At 42.4% G+C, this 17,331-nt stretch overlaps 1 protein-coding gene across 1 annotated transcript; it reads left to right on the forward strand.

Moving 5' to 3' along the window:
- The first annotated feature begins 8,720 nt into the window (after positions 1 to 8,720).
- LOC131538534 (uncharacterized) lies at positions 8,721 to 10,886 on the forward strand. Its single transcript, XM_058772398.1, has 5 exons — positions 8,721 to 9,362; positions 9,528 to 9,619; positions 9,914 to 10,108; positions 10,340 to 10,419; positions 10,715 to 10,886. The coding sequence occupies exons 1-5, from the start codon at positions 9,089 to 9,091 to the stop codon at positions 10,884 to 10,886; spliced, it is 813 nt and encodes a 270-aa protein (XP_058628381.1). The 5' UTR covers positions 8,721 to 9,088.
- Positions 10,887 to 17,331: the final 6,445 nt, after the last annotated feature.

Consider the following 17,331-nt stretch of genomic DNA (forward strand, 5'->3'; position numbering starts at 1 on the left):
CACAAAACCAAGCTTCTGCTGGCCATTCCAGTCCTTTGACCTGAACCCTATAGAAAATGAGTGAACCGAAGAGAAGAAGCACCAACATGGAGCTGGGAATCTAAAGGGTCTGGAGTGATTCTGGATGAAGGAATGGTCTCTGATCTCTTGTCAGGTGTTCTCTAACCCGGTGGTTCTCAAACCTGTCCTGGGCACCCCCAGCCACCACATATTTTGTATGTCTCTCTCATAGGCCACACCCAATTCAAGTCTTGCAGATTCTACTAATGAGCTGATGAGTTGAATTCGGTGTGTTAAATGAGGGAGACATACAAAATATGTTGTGGTTGGGGGTCCCCACGACAGGTTTGAGAATCACTCCTCCAACCTCATCAGGCATTATAGGAGAAAATTTAGAGCTGTTAAACTGGCAAATGGAGGTTTCAAAAAGTATTGAATAAAAGGGTGCCGTTAATTGTGGCCAATGTGTATTAGAGAAAAGCTTTTATTTCATAATGATATTTCCCCCCCATTTTAATTTTTTTAAATTCTTATCCAATGAAAGGTTAGATTTTTGTGAATTTTTTTTCATAAATTATCAAAAGGATTAACAAAGCAGATTAATTTTAACAGCCGCATTTGATCATATTTACCAAGGGTGCCGATATTTTATTACATGACTGTATATATTTTCACAAACATCAACTCTGAAGCAATTATCAAAAAAGCATGTTGTTCACTTTATGTCCTGCAGAGGGGTATAGAGGGGGATTCTGACAGTCACAAATTCACAAACTGAAAAATTTAATTGTTTACAATAGAGTTGTTTTTTTGGTTTTTGTTTTGTTTTTAAAGAGACCAAGTTTGTTCCGTATATTTGTTTTGAATAAATGTCCATGTTTTCAATTAAAAAATTCAAATCTGACTATGCGCATGGAATTTTTTTATTTCAACATGTGTACACGAAAAGAAAATGTTCAGTGTAATTCTTTGAAATAATGTGTTTTGTTTTTCACAAATTGTCATTTGTTGTCTCTCTTTCTTGGCATATAATAAACACGCAGTGCTCCTCAAGCCAGGGTCGTTGTCTGTGTTTCTCATCAGCAGTTAGTTATCAGTGCTTGTATCTCTTCTCTGCAGGTGTCAGACTTTGATGCTGAATGTACACTTAAGTGTTTCCCACAATCACTCTCATCACAGCTGGGTGACTTTGTCAGCACTTTAACTTTGCAGCTTTCTTCTGTGAAGTGTCTCTGTGAGGTGGAGGAGGAGTCCTGTTCATCAGTACTTATGGTCTCTTGATTTACATAGAAAATGATTCTGTCTGAAGAGAAATTTGTCACTGAAGCTGTCAGGTGATTTCGTCTGTTAACTCTTAATAGTTCACACTGAGTGAGACAAAGAGTATTTTTTCTTCAGAATCACAGATAGAGCCGATAAGCATGTTGTAGAGCAGAGGAAGAGGAAGATGAAGATGAAGAGCTGTCTGATAATCCTCGTAATGTCAACGGTTGTCACACTCACCACTGCAGGTAGGTGAATCCTCAGTTAAAGTGCCAAAGAGTTTTGTGGAAAATATTTAACTTAAGGAGATTTAAGTGTTCAGCTGGGATTAGGACTTGGCTTTCTGTATACCAGTCAAGTTCTTCCACACTGACTCAATCAATCATTCCTTTTTGAACCTTGCTTTATACACAGAGACTACGGAAGTTCTCAGTGGCCATGCATTATTATTTTTTTCCTTCTTGTTTTCTCGTGATCTCGACATAACGAGTTGTTTTCTCGTGATCATGACATAAGTTGTTTTCTCGTTATCACGACTTAATTTTCTCGTGATCACAACATAACAAAAGTTGTTTTCTCGTGATCACGACTTATTTTTCTTGTGATCTCGACATAACAAATGTTGTTTTCTTGTTATCACGACTTAATTTTCTTGTGATTTCAACATTACTATTGCTATACTAACGAATGCAACTTTGACAGGAACATTCTAAAATACTTAACCTGACAATGCGTTAATTGAGAGTGTTTTTAAAAGACAAAACTCAGTATATACACATAGTAATTCATACAGACAAGAAGATGAGCCCATAATAAGAATGCAATTAGTTTAATTCCACATTAAGCAGTTTTTAAAAGACCAAACTCAGTAAACACATCATTAATAAAGCATTCCATGTACAGATAAACAAATAAGTCTATAACAAGAACGCAATGCGTTTAACGCGTTAAGCGTTTACCTATAGAAAACAGTTAGGTTATAAAAAAAAAAAGCGTTGCGTTCGACTCATCTGCTTGTCTGTACAGGCTATTAATTTCTTAAAAATATGTTTACTAAACACAAAATCTAACCTTGGATAATAAGAATTTAAAATGGGGGGAAATATCATTATGAAATAAAAGTTTTTCTCTAATACACATTTGCCACAATTAACGGCACCCTTTTATTCAATACTTTTTGAAACCTCCATTTGCCAGTTTAACAGCTCTAAATTTTCTCCTATAATGCCTGATAAGGTTGGAGGAGTGATTCTCAAACCTGTCGTGGGGACCCCCAACCACAACATATTTTGTATGTCTCCCTCATTTAACACACCGAATTCAACTCATCAGCTCATTAGTAGAATCTGCAAGACTTGAATTGGGTGTGGCCTATGAGAGAGACATACAAAATATGTGGTGGCTGGGGGTGCCCAGGACAGGTTTGAGAACCACCGGGTTAGAGAACACCTGACAAGAGATCAGAGACCATTCCTTCATCCAGAATCACTCCAGACTCTTTAGATTCCCAGCTCCATGTTGGTGCTTCTTCTCTTCAGTTCACTCATTTTCTATAGGGTTCAGGTCAGAGGACTGGAATGGCCAGCAGAAGCTTGGTTTTGTGCTAAGTGACCCATTTTTGTGTTGTTTTTGAGGTTTGTTTTTGGATTATTGTACGGTTGGAAGATCCAAACATGGCCCATTATAAGATTTCTAACAGAGTCAGTCACTTATTGATTTTTTATCTGTTGGTATTTGATAGAATCCATGATGCCATGTGTCTAAACAAGATGTCCAGGACCTCCAGCAGAAATATAGGCTCACAACATCAAAAATACAGCAGTATATTTCATTGTACACATGGGGTACTTTTTATTCCTGTGTTCACCAAACCCATCTTGAGTGTTTGCTGCTAAAAAGCACATTTTTTAGTTTCATCTGACCATAGAAACCAGCCCCATTTGAAGTTCCAGTTGTGTCTGATAACTGAATATGCTGGAGTTTGTTTTTGGATGAACTAGGAGAATTTTTCTTGAAACCCTCCCAAACAACATGTGGTGATATAGGGGCTGTTTGACAATTTTTTTTAAGGTTTTCTGACCCCGAGACTCAACTATTTTCTGCAATTCTCCAGCTGTGGTCCTTGGAGAGTCTTTAGCCACTCAAATTCTCATTCTCACCATGCATTAGGACAATATTGTCAGGGTTCTGTCACTTCGGTTTAGTTTTTTCATGGTTTTGTGACAGAGCTCTGACACCCCCTGCTTGTCTTGTTTTCTGGTGAGCGCGCGGCTTCAAGTGTGCTCGAGCTGCGCACTCTCTCTTCTGTGTGCCTTGTTGCATGTTGGAGCGTGGTGTTCGGATCCTGGCACTCATGTCTTGAGTTTCGGTTTCGTGTTGGGGTTCGGATACTCTCCATGTTCTGTCTCATTGTGTGAGGTGTGAGCGTGCGGTCTCGAGTTCGCTCAGCTGCGCGCTCTTTTGGTCCGCGTGTGTTGTGTTTTGTGTTGCACACAGTTCGTGTTTTTATCAGCTGTGTGCATTCATGTTATTTCTTGTGCTGTGTGGCACGCATCTTGTGTTTTTCATTGGCTGCGTGCTTTCATGTTGTCATGTCTTGTGTTGTGTCTTGAGTATTCTCATTAGCTGCGTATTCGTGTCCTGTTTAGCACATGGCTGGTGGTTTGTATTGCTGGCCATGTGCTTGTGTTTTTTTTTTTTTTTTGTATGAGCACATGGCTTTTGTCTTAGTTTTCTGTGTGCCATGTGCTCTCATGTAAATTGTCTTGACCCCACCCATCTTGTTACCTGATTGTTGGTTAATTTGTCCCACCTGTGTTTTACCTCGTTACCCTCCTCATTTGCTCCCTTTATAATCTCCTTGTGTTTGCAGTCTGGTGTGAGTTCGACGTTGAATGTCCTGTCAATTTGTGTTAATAAAGCCCTTTTTTTTTCTTTTTTCTTCTTTTCCCCCCTCCGGCAATTGAGTTCTTGCTCTCATCCCTTTACCCGCACCTGACAGAATGAACTTGCCAAGATGAGGACTCAGCGAAGGGCTTGCGCCGTCCACCAGCCTCCACTCTCTCCAGCCTCCTCTACCAGCACATTATCCAGTTTAAACCCCTGAGCTCTAGTGTTGTTTTTGGCGGCCTGTTTTAATTTTAGTTTTAGTCTAGTCTTTGTGTGAAGCTGTCATTTTAGTTTTTATTAATTTTAGTCACGTTCATACTCTTTAGTCTAATCAAATTTCAGTCAACTGAAAGTCTGAGCATTTTAGTCTTATTTTAGTCAGAATTATCCATGACTATTTTAGTCTAGTTTTAGTCAATGAAAATTGTATTGTAGTCTCTTTTTAGTAATGCAATTCTATTTAACCCAGTCAATATAGTATAAATACCTAGTAGTATAGACTAAACCAAAATTTTCTTTTAGCCAAACCCATTACAAACAAGGTTATCTTATTATATTATTGTTACCTTATAGACTCAAGAATACATCCATTCCAGACACGGAAGATGCTCTGATTTGAATTTACAACATTTATTTTGATTTTGTGGCTGCATTTCTCCCCATCTTTTTCTACAACACATTCCGTTTTCTTTTCCACTTCTATGTAATGAATTAAAGTCACAGTGCATCGTTCTTGATCAATATTGACCCAATTAACATAATTCATAATAACAAATTTCACCACAAAATCATGTAAGTGATGCGTTTTGTGTTTCACAATCACCATATGAAAAAATAAAATGCACGAAAACGCATCACTTCCACAGGTTTTTGCCCAAACTTCAAAGGTCTGTTAAATTAATAAAATGTACTCGGTTACTGTCGTAACCTCGGTTCCCTGAGATACGGAACGAGTACTGCGTCTTGATAAAGACGCATATGGGAAAAAGCCTTTTTTCTCCTGAACTGAAGTCTTATTCAATCACGCAGTGAAACTGCACGACTATTGGTTCGTGCAGTGTGTAAAAAACGAACCAATGTGTCTGCAGCGGAGCTGCACGAGCCTATGGCGACGGAGCCCGCCAAAGCCCGCCAGAATGGGTGGGGCATCTGGCTATATAAGCGGCCGTTTCAGGTCAGCTCAGGTTACTTCGACTGAAGCGACGACTGAGTCGTGCAGCTGTCTGGCACGGCAAAGTACGCAGTACTCGTTCCGTATCTCAGGGAACCGAGGTTACGATAGTAACCGAGTACGTCTTGATAAAGACGCATATGGGAACTCAATTCAATCACGCCGTGCTAAGGCAGAGGAACGACTGCATAATATTACTCCATAAGCATTTAATGCCCACAGGGAAGTTCAATAGTATGCTCCAGGCCAAGCGAGCTAAACTTATAGAGGTTATGCTCGGCCTGGGTGATCATTCCTTATGACTCTTACATACTCGGTACTTCCAGGACCGAGGTATGCAAGAACCCAACTAGAGAGCTTGAGCGCATTGCGGTCAAGAATTCTCTGTCAGGATTGTTCCCATAACGTATACATGTACGCTCATCTAAGCAGAGAGGACCCTAGCCTGTAAGGCTGGTACATCCAGGCTATAAAACCTAGCAAATGTGGACGGCGAGGCCCAGCCGGCCGCCGCACAAATCTCTGTAATGGACACACCGCTACACCAGGCCCTTGACGAGGCGATGCCTCTAGTAGAATGGGCTCGTACTCCAATGGGGCATTGTAGGCCCAAGGAAGAGTACGCCTGCGTAACAGCGTCCACTATCCACTTAGAGAGTCTCTGCTTCGTGACCGGATGCCCTTTGGCGCGGTTACCGAAGCTAACAAAGAGCTGTTCTGTACGCCTAAATGAGGCAGAACGCTCAAAGTAGATCCTCAAAGCTCTGACAGGGCATAACAAGGACAACTCCCGGTCCTCCTCAGAAGGAGGAAGCGCGGAGAGTGTGATGACCTGAGCTCTGAATGGGGTTGAAAGTACCTTGGGTACGTAACCATGCCTTGGTTTCAGGACGACCTTGGAGTCGTTTGGCCCGAATTCCAGGCAGGCAGGGCTAACAGAGAGCGCCTGTAGGTCTCCCACTCGCTTAACCGATGCTAGTGCTAGTAGCAGAGCAGTTTTCAGCGACAGCGACCGAAGGTTCGTGAGACTGAAGCGGCTCAAAGGAGGGCCCTTCAGGGCCCTCAATACAGTGGGCAGGTCCCATGTAGGGACGGTGAGGGGTCGAGGCGGATTCAGCCTCTTGGCTCCCCTCAGAAAACGGACAACTGAGTTGTCTCTGCCTACCGATTGGCCTGCTATAGGGGCATGAAAGGCCGCTATAGCTGCTACGAACACCTTGAGTGTGGAGGGGGAACATCCTTTATCCAGCAGCTCTTGCAGGAAGGACAGAACCACCGCTAACTCGGAGGTAGACGGGTTTTCACCGCAGTCTAGGCACCAAGTGGAGAAAACAGACCACTTAAGGGCGTAGAGGCGTCTCGTAGACGGGGCTCTAGCCTCAGAAATGGTGTTTAACACACGCTCTGGGAGGCTGGTAGGCTCCCGTCGAGCGGCCACAGGTGGAGAGCCCACAGCTCGGGCCGAGGGTGCCATATTGTTCCGTTCGCCTGAGAGAGGAGATCCCGTCTCAGGGGCAAGGGCCAGGGGGCTGCTGTTAGCAGCTGAACCAGCTCTGACAACCAAGGTTGGTTTTCCCACAAGGGGGCCACCAATAGAACCTTGTGTCCTTGTTCTGATCCGCCTGATGACCTGAGGGATCAGGGCGATCGGAGGAATGCATAAAGGAGCAGGTTGGGCCAATCGTGGGCCAACGCGTCCCTGACCTTCGAATAATAAATTGGGCAGTGAGAGCTGTCTTTGGAGGCGAAAAGATCTACTTTTGCCTTGCCAAATATCTTCCAGATCATCTGAACCGTCCGCGGATGGAGCATCCACTCCTCTGAGGGGACATTGCTCCGAGATAACATATCCGCTCCTTGGTTCAATCTGCCCGGCAAGTGCGCTGCCCTTAGCGAGCGCAAATTGCGCTGAGCCCACTCCAGAAGGCGCTCTACCAGAATGAAGAGGCGCTTCGAGGAGAGACCTCCTTGGTGATTTATATAGGACACCACGGACATGTTGTCTGAGCGAATCAGCACATGGTGTCCTATTAGGTCTGGCAGAAAAAAACGGCAGGCTCGACATACTGCTAGCATTTCCAAGCAGTTGATGTGGAGGCCGTTCTCCGCTTCTGACCAATGGCCAAAGGTCGGTTTGCCTTCGCACAGTGCCCCCCAACCTGTGTTGGAGGCGTCTGTCGTGACAACCTTCCTGTTGCAGACCATTCCCATAGCCACGCCCTTCTCCATCCATCGTGGGTTCTTCCAGGGGGCCAGGGCTGTCACACAGGCCTGGCTCACCCTGATATGCAGGCGTCCGTGACGCCATGCGTGGGGTGGAACCCGTGGTTTCAACCAGCGTTGGAGGGGCCGCATGCGAAGCAGGCCCAGCTGTAACACTGGCGATGCTGCGGCCATGAGGCCCAGCATTCTCTGAAACGCTTTGACGGGGCGAGCGGTGCCGCTCTTGAAGGAGGCCGCTAGTTTCTGAATGGCCAGAGCGCGTTCTGGCGCTACCACCGCTCTCATCTGAGCCGAGTCCAGAACTGTTCCCAGGAACGATACTCGTTGTCTGGGGGACAGTGCACTCTTGGCGAAATTGACCCTGAGCCCCAGGCACTTTAAGTGGCTGAGGAGGAGGGTCCTGTGTGAGAGTAGCTCTACCTCCGACTGGGCCAGAATGAGCCAGTCGTCGAGATAGTTGAGAATGCAGATTCCCATCTGTCGAGAGGGAAAGAGCGCGTCCATGCACTTCGTAAAAGTGCGGGGGGCCAGAGACAGTCCAAAGGGGAGGACCGTGTACTGATAAGCCACTCCCTCGAAGGCGAATCTCAAGAATCGTCTGTGATGGGGGGCTATCTGGATGTGAAAGTATGCGTCTTTCAGGTCCAGAGAACAGAACCAGTCCCCTGTGCGAATCTGCGAGAGGATCTGTTTCAGCGTGATCATCCTGAACGGCCTCTTCATGAGGGCGTGATTCAGGCGTCTGAGATCGAGGATGGGCCGGAGGCCTCCATCCTTTTTGGGAACGAGGAAGTAACGGCTGTAAAAGCCTGATTCGCTCTGAGCTGGAGGAACCCTTTCTATGGCTCCTTTTTCCAACAGTGTCATCACCTCTGAGCATAGAACGCGAGCGTTCTTGCCCTGTACTGAGGTGGAGACCACGCCGCTGAAGCGCGGGGGTCTTCGAGCGAATTGGAGTGAATAACCTCGTTTTATTATCCCTATAACCCATTCTGACACTGCGGGGATGGCCTGCCAGGCCTCGGCCCGCGTGGCAAGGGGTTGGATAAACTCGAGTGACTGACTGCACGGAGGCAGGGCACTCGTGAGTGGAAGAGGAAACCTGCTCTCTTTTTGAAAATGTTTGTGTTTTATTTTTTCCACTATCACAGCGGATGGTTGCTTGGGCGCTTGTACGGGCCCTGTATTTGCAACAAACACACTTCCCTCTGCACCCAGAAATGAACGGGGTGAGAAGAGGTTTAAGAGAGGCTGTTTGGTGGGCGGTCCGGCCGCGGCGGGACTTGGCCCTCTCCTCTTCCTGCTCTGCAGATCAGGAAGACGCCAGAGGCGCAGGGTCCAAACGCTATCCTTGGTCGGGGGCCCTGGCGCTTCGGAAGGGGGTGGCGTCTGGCCGAGCGGGAACGCCCTCGCGTCTGCTGAGTCTTGGCAGACTGAGGGGCGGGAACGGCAGGTGCGGGCTTCGCTGGCTGCTGAGTCGGCGCAAGTTTAGGGCGACTTGAAGCAGCTGCGGAGCTGGAGCGCTTTGGCAGGAAGTGTCGCATGGCCCGTGACGCCTTCTGTGCCTCTGTGAAACGCTCAGCAAATCCTTCCACCGCAGGTCCAAAGAGGCCGGTGCTGCAGCAGAAGCAGTTTTTCCCTACCGTTTCAATGAGCGCTCTCAGCATGGCATTTTACACTCGCTGCTTGCAAGAACTTCCACGGATTACAGTGAACGATGTAAATCGAATTGTAAGATTAGCATCGGTCACTCCTTCAAGTAAAAAGGAGAAGGGCTTCAAACTGTATATTTCGACCTATATCGACAACTTTGAAGGTACGTATTCTCAAGCTAACAAGCTAACGTTAGCTAGCTTCGTTTGTGACAGTGCATACTCTTGTTTACTTAACCTTTTTAAGATCTTCTGTTTTTATAATTTCGCTAATGATATTATGTTAATACGATCTGTATGACCCTTAAAAGCTATGTCATTTTTTTCAGTCTCTGAAAAGGATCAGGTGACAGGAGAGATCAGCGTGAGGGCGACTTGTTTCAGATCTATGAGGAAGACAGAGAAGCCACATAGTTTGAGAGTAGGGAGACAAAACTAGAGAAATAAAGGATGGATTTATTGTTCATATTTTAAAATGTTTAAATTTTCTAAACTTTTTTTTTTTTAATTAAATTTCTATTAATTTATACAGTAAGTTTAGAAATGCAGACACAAGTCTATTCAGTAAATAAATTTAGCACTTTAAAAGAAAGATACAGATTTTGAAAGATTGTTATATATATATAGATATATTTATTTATATAGATAAATAGATAGATATTTGTTTCATTTGGGGCCATCCATTTACTATGTCATTGTTTAATTATCTTTACAGATTACATTAAAGGACTCCAAACCTGTCATACTGTCCCAGTGTAGCTGTTCCTGTGTTGCTGGCACAGCACTGTGCAACCATATTGTTGCACTATTGTACCAGACTGCACATTACTCTCAGCTTGGCATCAGTGCAGTTCCTCCAGTTCGCAGCTGTACTGAAACTGAGCAGAGCTGGCACAAACCACGAACAATGGTAAGTTTAAGTGAATTTTCAAAACTTTTTAGAATTAATTATATTAAATGATTGCTTTCCTAACATCATTCCTGGAGGCACACAGACCTTGTTTTAAATTCAACTCATTGCTCTTTAAAAGACCTAAAACTTGTGTGTCAGATTAGTGAGATGACATGCACTGTTGGTGGGCCTCCAGGAACAAGTCTGGCAAACACTGGTTCATACTAAAGTGACTATTGGTATTCCTAGGGAGTCCGGCCAGGTCCTGTCAGTGGGATGGTGGTTATATCTGCACGACCTAAAGAAAGGAAACTCGCAGATGGCTTAAGGTGCACAGTGCAATCAGTTACTTACTTAATGTAGAAGTATAATATGGGATTGTTTAAGATTGTTTACTATATGGACAAAGAGAGAGTTCACAAAGTCATGGCATTTACTCACTCTCATGTCATTCCAAACCCATATTACTTTTAACACATGGCATGGCTGTTTCAGTCACTATTCACTTTCATTGCATCTTTTTTCTCCATACAATTAAAGAATGGTAACTGAGTCTATAAAAATGTGCAACTTATTTTTCATACTATTTTTATTATTATTATTTTTTACTCATTTTAATTTCAGGAGTACCTTGTATAAAGGTGTTTCCAGCGACTTGCCTGACCTCTCAGTCCTGCAAGTGGAAGAGGTGTATAAGGACTTTACCAGCACTACAGCCCCTTTAGTCAGAAAAGACCGCGCTATTACCACAGCTTGCTATCAGAGAGCGCTAAACCGGAAGCTCGCCTACAACTGAGATTTTAGCGGAAACACATAGGCAGTGGGCCGTGCATAGAGTCCATTGACAATCGTTTTCTTTCTCATGGGCGGGCGCTTGTCTGAAGTTTAAAATCATTGGTGTACCCGTAAGCCAATCACATAACGGTTGGTTATGACGTATGTTAATCGCCGGCTCAGCCACCTCGAACTTCCGCTGTAAACACAGGTATGCGGCGAAAACAAAACCATCGAGCGAAATACCGGAGACAAGATGGCTGCGAACGACTTTTGCAGATTATGTGAAGTAAATCTACGCATCCACAATTATCACCTTGCCGGACTTTGGCCTCCCCAGTTTCTCGCTGACGATCAGCAACAGTTGATGAATTAAACTTTTCCCAAAACCTGTTGGGAGTAGGGCCACAACATCACCTCCATTCAAAATGTGAACCAAACACTCTTCTTGTTCGGGCTTCAGTTGGCAAATGCCGGGAATATTCTCCACAACAGAGCGAATATCATCCCATGTCTCCATGTCCACTGTCGTTTTAGATTTCCCTCACCTAAACTACAATCTTAAATTCGGCGCTTAGCGTCACGGCTCTCAGCCCGCCCTCTGTTCATTGATTGGCCCGGCTGCTGCAGAGCCGGAGATAAACCGGGAGATGGTCTGCTATATCAGACTGAGTACAGAAGTGAAATGAAATTGAGCGGAAGTACGAAGTCTGACGTAGTCAGTTCCGAGGGGGTCTCCCGCTAAAAATCGAGTTCCATAGGTAAGATACACATTTTATAGTGGGGTTCCCTGGATCCAATTCGCATTTCAGGGGCTAAATATCACATTATTGGGGTCGCTTCAACCCACGGACATGAAAAATAACCTGCGGCAAAAGTGTTAAAGTAGCCCAATTTAAGTGGTGGTGGGAAAACCACTGACTTGGCAACACTGCATAGAATGCAGTTACTTTCAGGGGTGCAAAATGTATCTGTCCCATCCTGATTGTAAAGCAAAACGTGACTGCATATAATGAAAACATGCTACGATTGGTCAGCGAAGTGTGGCTGTTATCTGACTGGCTTTAGTAGGTCAATGCATTTGTGGATTGTCAGCGTCTTGATGCTAGAAATGTTTTAAAATCCACAAATGCATGGAAAGCCATTCACAAATGTACAGCGAGCAATCCTCAAATGAGTGTAGCGATCTACAAATGTACAGGACACAATAGGTTAACAATTGGTTTAGCAGAAACATAGCACAGTGGCTCTCTCTGCTGGCCACAAGGTGAACATCATACTCATCTTCACTGACAATTATAGGCATTTTGTGCTATATGAAAGAAACCGATTAAATTTTGTTCAATTAAATCATTATTCAGAAATTATTTTGAAATTGAGATTAAATGTTTCACAAAATTATTATTATTATTTCAAATGGCTGTTTTTCAATAGAATTTATTTTACAGTTTATTATGTCATGCTGACATGTATACACTAATAGCTATTTTTAAGGCCATTAGTTTGCCATTAGTTATCAGAGCTTTTATCTTGTCTCTGCAGGTGTTGGGCTTTGATGCTGTAAATAAACTGGGAGTTTCCTGTCTCCTGTAAGTCTTATACTTTTTATATACACACACACACATATATATATATATATATATATACATATATGTATGTGTGTGTGTGCATGCATCCCCTCAGTGAGGCGTCTTTGACATGTGGGGAGGAGTTCATCAGCACTGACAGTTTTGATATATATGGAGAAAATCAGAAAAGCGTCCTCTGATTTGTCACTGAAGTTGTTTGATGATTTCCTCTGTTGTGTCTAATAAGGTAATAGCGAGTGTGATTGGAGGATGTTGGAACTCTTTCTCTCTCATTAAGAGGATGCCTGTACTTCTGTATCATCAGTGCGGAGAATCTTTTACTAGATGTTGAGTTAATCATGCTGAGGATGATGGAAAGATGCCTGACACTTATTTTATTGTCTTCAGTTGTAATACTCATCACAGCTGGTAAGTACATAGCCTACGTAGAAAAACAGATTAAAAATGGTCACTTTCAGGAATTCTCTCAAGTGCTTAAAATATTTTTTATTTATTTTAAAAGGATTTGTTGTATGGTGTTTCAGATAACAATACAATCAGATATTAAGTCACAATATGCTTCTCTCTCTCTCTCTGTCTCATTTTCTCAGTTTATTACACAGAGAGTGTAGATATAAGGTTGGTTGGTGGTCACAGTCGCTGTGCTGGTAGAGTGGAGGTTCATCATAGAGGTCAGTGGGGAACAGTGTGTGATGTTAATTGGGATTTGAGTGATGCTACAGTGGTGTGTAGAGAGCTGGACTGTGGACAACCTGTAGATGCTCTTTCTACGGCACACTTTGGACAAGGATCAGGACCGATCTGGAGGAGCCATGTCAGATGTGTTGGTTCAGAATCCTCCCTGAAGGACTGTGGGTCAGCAGGATGGGGTAAAGCTTACTGTGATCATACTAGAGATGCTGGAGTCATCTGCTCAGGTAAACGTTCTCAATCCCTCTTGTCACTAAAAATGTGTTTCTCTTTACCAAAAACAGTTTTTCATTCAGTTCCAGTCTTTGCAATATGCAAAGTATGCAAGTTGCATAGGGCCCCAGAATATGGGGGTAGAATTGTTGCTTAATTCTGATTCACAAATAAATGTAAAGAGATTAATAAAAATTAATCATATTGACAAATAAATAGAATGAGATCCACAAATAAATCATACAGTTTCACAAACATGAATTAAATTCACAAAGAAATAAAATAAAATGTGATTTGCAAATAAAAACATATTCACAAATATCTTTTTATGTCACAAACACAACTTTGCCTGGCGTTCATTTGTGGATCGGTTGCTGTGCATTTGTAGATCGCGGCGCGTACGTCTTTGTGGATCGGTCGCTATGCATTTGTGAATCGCTGCAATCATTTGTGCATTTTGAAACATTTCTAGCATCAAGATGCTGACGATCCACAAATGCGTGGACTCCGTCCACCGTCTACTCAAGCCAAACAGATAACAGCCTCATAGTACAGTCTCGCAATAGCCAATCACGTTTCGCTTTACAGGCAGGGTGGTCTCGTCCTGAAATAATTTCATTCATCTGCATTGGCTCAAATAGGAAATATAAAGGCCATAAAAATTGGTACAGTAAAAGGATGTTTAAAATTGGATTTCATTAGACCATTAGACTTTGTATCAAGCCAATCCACAATATTATATTTTATATGCCTTTGGAAATGCCAGAGAAACAGCGCTTTAAAGGGCACCTATTATGCAAAATCCACTTTTACATGGTATTTGGACACAACCACCCTACAATGATAAAAATCCACCCCCATCACTCACGCAGTGTGACGTCACATTTCGAAGGGCCGGGCCACAGGGGTTGATTGACAGCCCTGTGACAGTCTCGCAAGCAATCCCGGTGCTCTGTGTTTGCAAGTAAGCAATTCATTTTCTCCCAACATCTGAGCTGCTGTGGACGCTGTAGATTGCTTTCATTTTTCAAGGTAATGAGCCTCACAATCTACCTAAATCCGTGTATCAGTCCAGACTCCTTTGTGAATGTCATGTTGTTATTGTGCTTAGTGTTTTAACCGTATTTGTGTGCATATATTGAGTATTTTTAACTGATCAGCGCTGCGCTTGTGAGATTAGTTTGCGCCGTTCGTAGCATGAGATTCGTTAGGTAGCGCAGTCGCACAGCTCAGTCAATTGATCCATGCCGATGACAGGTCAGCGTGGCGTGAGCTCTGTAAAATTGCGCTGTTTCGTCCCACTTTCAGTGCAATTGGCTTCTCATATGTACGGCTGAACACTGGTTCTCTCGCTCTCAGTTATGTTGCTTCTACCGGCTGTTTATTGTAGATATGCAATGCAGAGAGACGTATACGGAGACGGGGCGGGAATATGCAGCTCATTTGCATTTAAAGCCATACACTCCAAATCAGCTCTTTGTTAGACACATCCCCATAAATAACATTTTCCAGCTGTTATAATAAATGATCTGTGGGGTATTTTGGGCTGAAACTTCACAGACACATTCTGGGGATACCCAAGGCCAATATTACATCTTGTAAAAAGGGGCATAATAGGTGCCCTTTAAATCATGGCTATGGGAACAACGATACTGGATAAACGCATAATGGAAGCGTCACATTATTCAAGATGAAAAGGAAAGCATCAAAAAGTAACTGATTAATAAATAACTGGATTCAACCTCATGATAAACATACGAGTTTGTGTAATAGGTTAAATTGCCGTCACACAACAGCCAACAGCGTTTCCCAGTTTTTTAGTCAAGCTGTTTAAAACTTCAACCGCCAGAGGTCGCTGTATACCTAAAAACGCCAGCGGGTAAAATTTACCCATGCACATGGCTACTGTTTTGATATTTAAAAAAAAGTATTATGCCACTGTCTTCACAAAGTTATGTCTAGAGTCATAAAATGATTATTTTTAGTCATCAACTATGTTTATATCCTGTTGTTTTAAGTACACGGCTATTTTAAACCGGGTGTTAAACGTGTTAAACGTCTGTAACTTGATGTAAAATCGTTTTATATTTCATTTTTTACTCTTCTGGAGTGAGATCAGGGGGCTGTTTCATAAAACGAGTTTACCAAATGTGACCCTGGACCACAAAACCAGTCATAAGAGTCAAATTGAGATTTATACATTGTCTGAAAGCTCAATAAATAAGCTTTGCTAGGATTGGACAATATTTGTCCGAGATACAACTATTTGAATATCTGGAATCTGAGGGTGCAAAAAAATCTAAATACTGATAAACTTGTCTTTAAAGTTGTCCAAATGAAGTCCATAGCAATGCATATTACTAATCAAAAATTTTGTATATTTAATTCATATAAATTAATTAATATATTTACAGTAGGAAATTTACAAAATATCTTCATGGGACATGATCTTTACTTAATATCCTAATGATTTTTGGCATAAAAGAAAAATAGATAATTTTGACCCATAAAATGTATGTTTGGCTATTGCTACAAATATACCCCAGCGACTTAAGACTGGTTTTGTGGTCCAGGGTCACAAATAAGCCAGGCTTATTTCAGTAATTCTGACTTATTTTCACTTAATTTTGTTTCCGAAAGCAAAATTGCCATAGCTCAAGCTCAGTCACTGTGGCAACTTATGCTGAGAAACTAACCTGGTCAGGAGCAGGCTAATCCTGCGTTCCAGGCAGGTTTTTGAGCCTGTAAGTCACGACTTTAAACCACGACTCACAACTCTGTAGCGTTCCAGGCAAGTCACAGTTTACCCGTTACCTTAACATTAGCTATGCCCAACATTTCCATGCGGCGATATACTTTCACGACATACTTATCGTTTCTGACACATAACATTGTAATACATAATCGTGTGTGTATTATTTATTATTATTATTATTATTCAATTATTAATTTGATTGCAACGTTATATTGTCCAACGTGTAAACACCGCATCCGTAGGGGCTGCCATTGTTGTTTCGCGGGCTATGTGGACGCCAGAGCGCGGAACTGGGAGTACATCGATCTAGTACGAGTTTACGGGTGGGAAGTCACAGGTTTGACTGCCATTCCAGTGCACTTTCACGCGTAGAAGGTTGGAAAAACACAGGTTACGGGTTGCCTGGAGCACGGCATAACTGTCAGGCTAAGCTGAGCTCGTCTAACACTGACCAATAGGAACACATCGATATTACTGACACTCTCACATACAATTAGTTGACTTTATTATTAGTTCAAAATAAAAGTATACAATGCACCTTAAATAATAAAATAAATAAAAATAGACTGCAACTGTATTTAATGTATTGTGCCCAAAATGTAGGCTAATGACCTTTAAGATATATGAAAATATTTTAACATAGTTGCTACCTGCGCATTCAGTTGATCAGACGTTTCTAGCCATTAGAACATTAAAACTAAAATTGCTCTTTAAAGCATTAAAAACCAGTGGCAAATGTTCCAGGTGGGCGCCACATCCAAAAATTTTAGCATACATCCCAATATGATTTATCCCAGTATAGCAAAAGGAAAAGTATTAAGACATGAAACATTTTATATAAAGAAAATTGTTTTACCAAATTCAAGATTGAGGATGATTCTCACAAAACTATATTTTCTGCAAGCTTTTTTCAATAACAATTTCATTTTTAATTTTAATAATAATCGAAAATTTACACATAGCCTACAGTGCAACAGCAAAAAAATAAATAAATGTTGTTACATTTGTTTGGACCATTTTCTATACATAGCCTATCCACCTTTTTCTTCAATGCGGAAGTAAGCCTATGGGTGAGACTTCCGGTTCATTAGCCGCTATAGGTAAATAACGAGGAGAATAACAACGTGCAGTAAACGGTAAAAATGTTTGCACTACAAACCAGTGTGTTCATAATTAAGAAAATGCATTAAAATAATACGATAAGACACAATAATTTTCAA

This window comes from Onychostoma macrolepis, chromosome 04 (genome assembly GCF_012432095.1).
Source record: "Onychostoma macrolepis isolate SWU-2019 chromosome 04, ASM1243209v1, whole genome shotgun sequence".
In the NCBI taxonomy this organism is placed as follows: Eukaryota; Metazoa; Chordata; class Actinopteri; order Cypriniformes; family Cyprinidae; genus Onychostoma; species Onychostoma macrolepis.

Excerpts from the sequence above, each read along its gene's own strand:
- LOC131538534 (XM_058772398.1), top strand. The coding sequence starts at position 9,089 with ATGGCCCGTGACGCCTTCTGTGCCTCTGTGAAACGCTCAGCAAATCCT. Across the intron at positions 9,620-9,913 it reads AGAAGCCACATAGTTTGAGA|ATTACATTAAAGGACTCCAA; the intron begins GTAGGGAGACAA and ends TTATCTTTACAG. Across the intron at positions 10,420-10,714 it reads AAACTCGCAGATGGCTTAAG|GAGTACCTTGTATAAAGGTG; the intron begins GTGCACAGTGCA and ends TTTTAATTTCAG.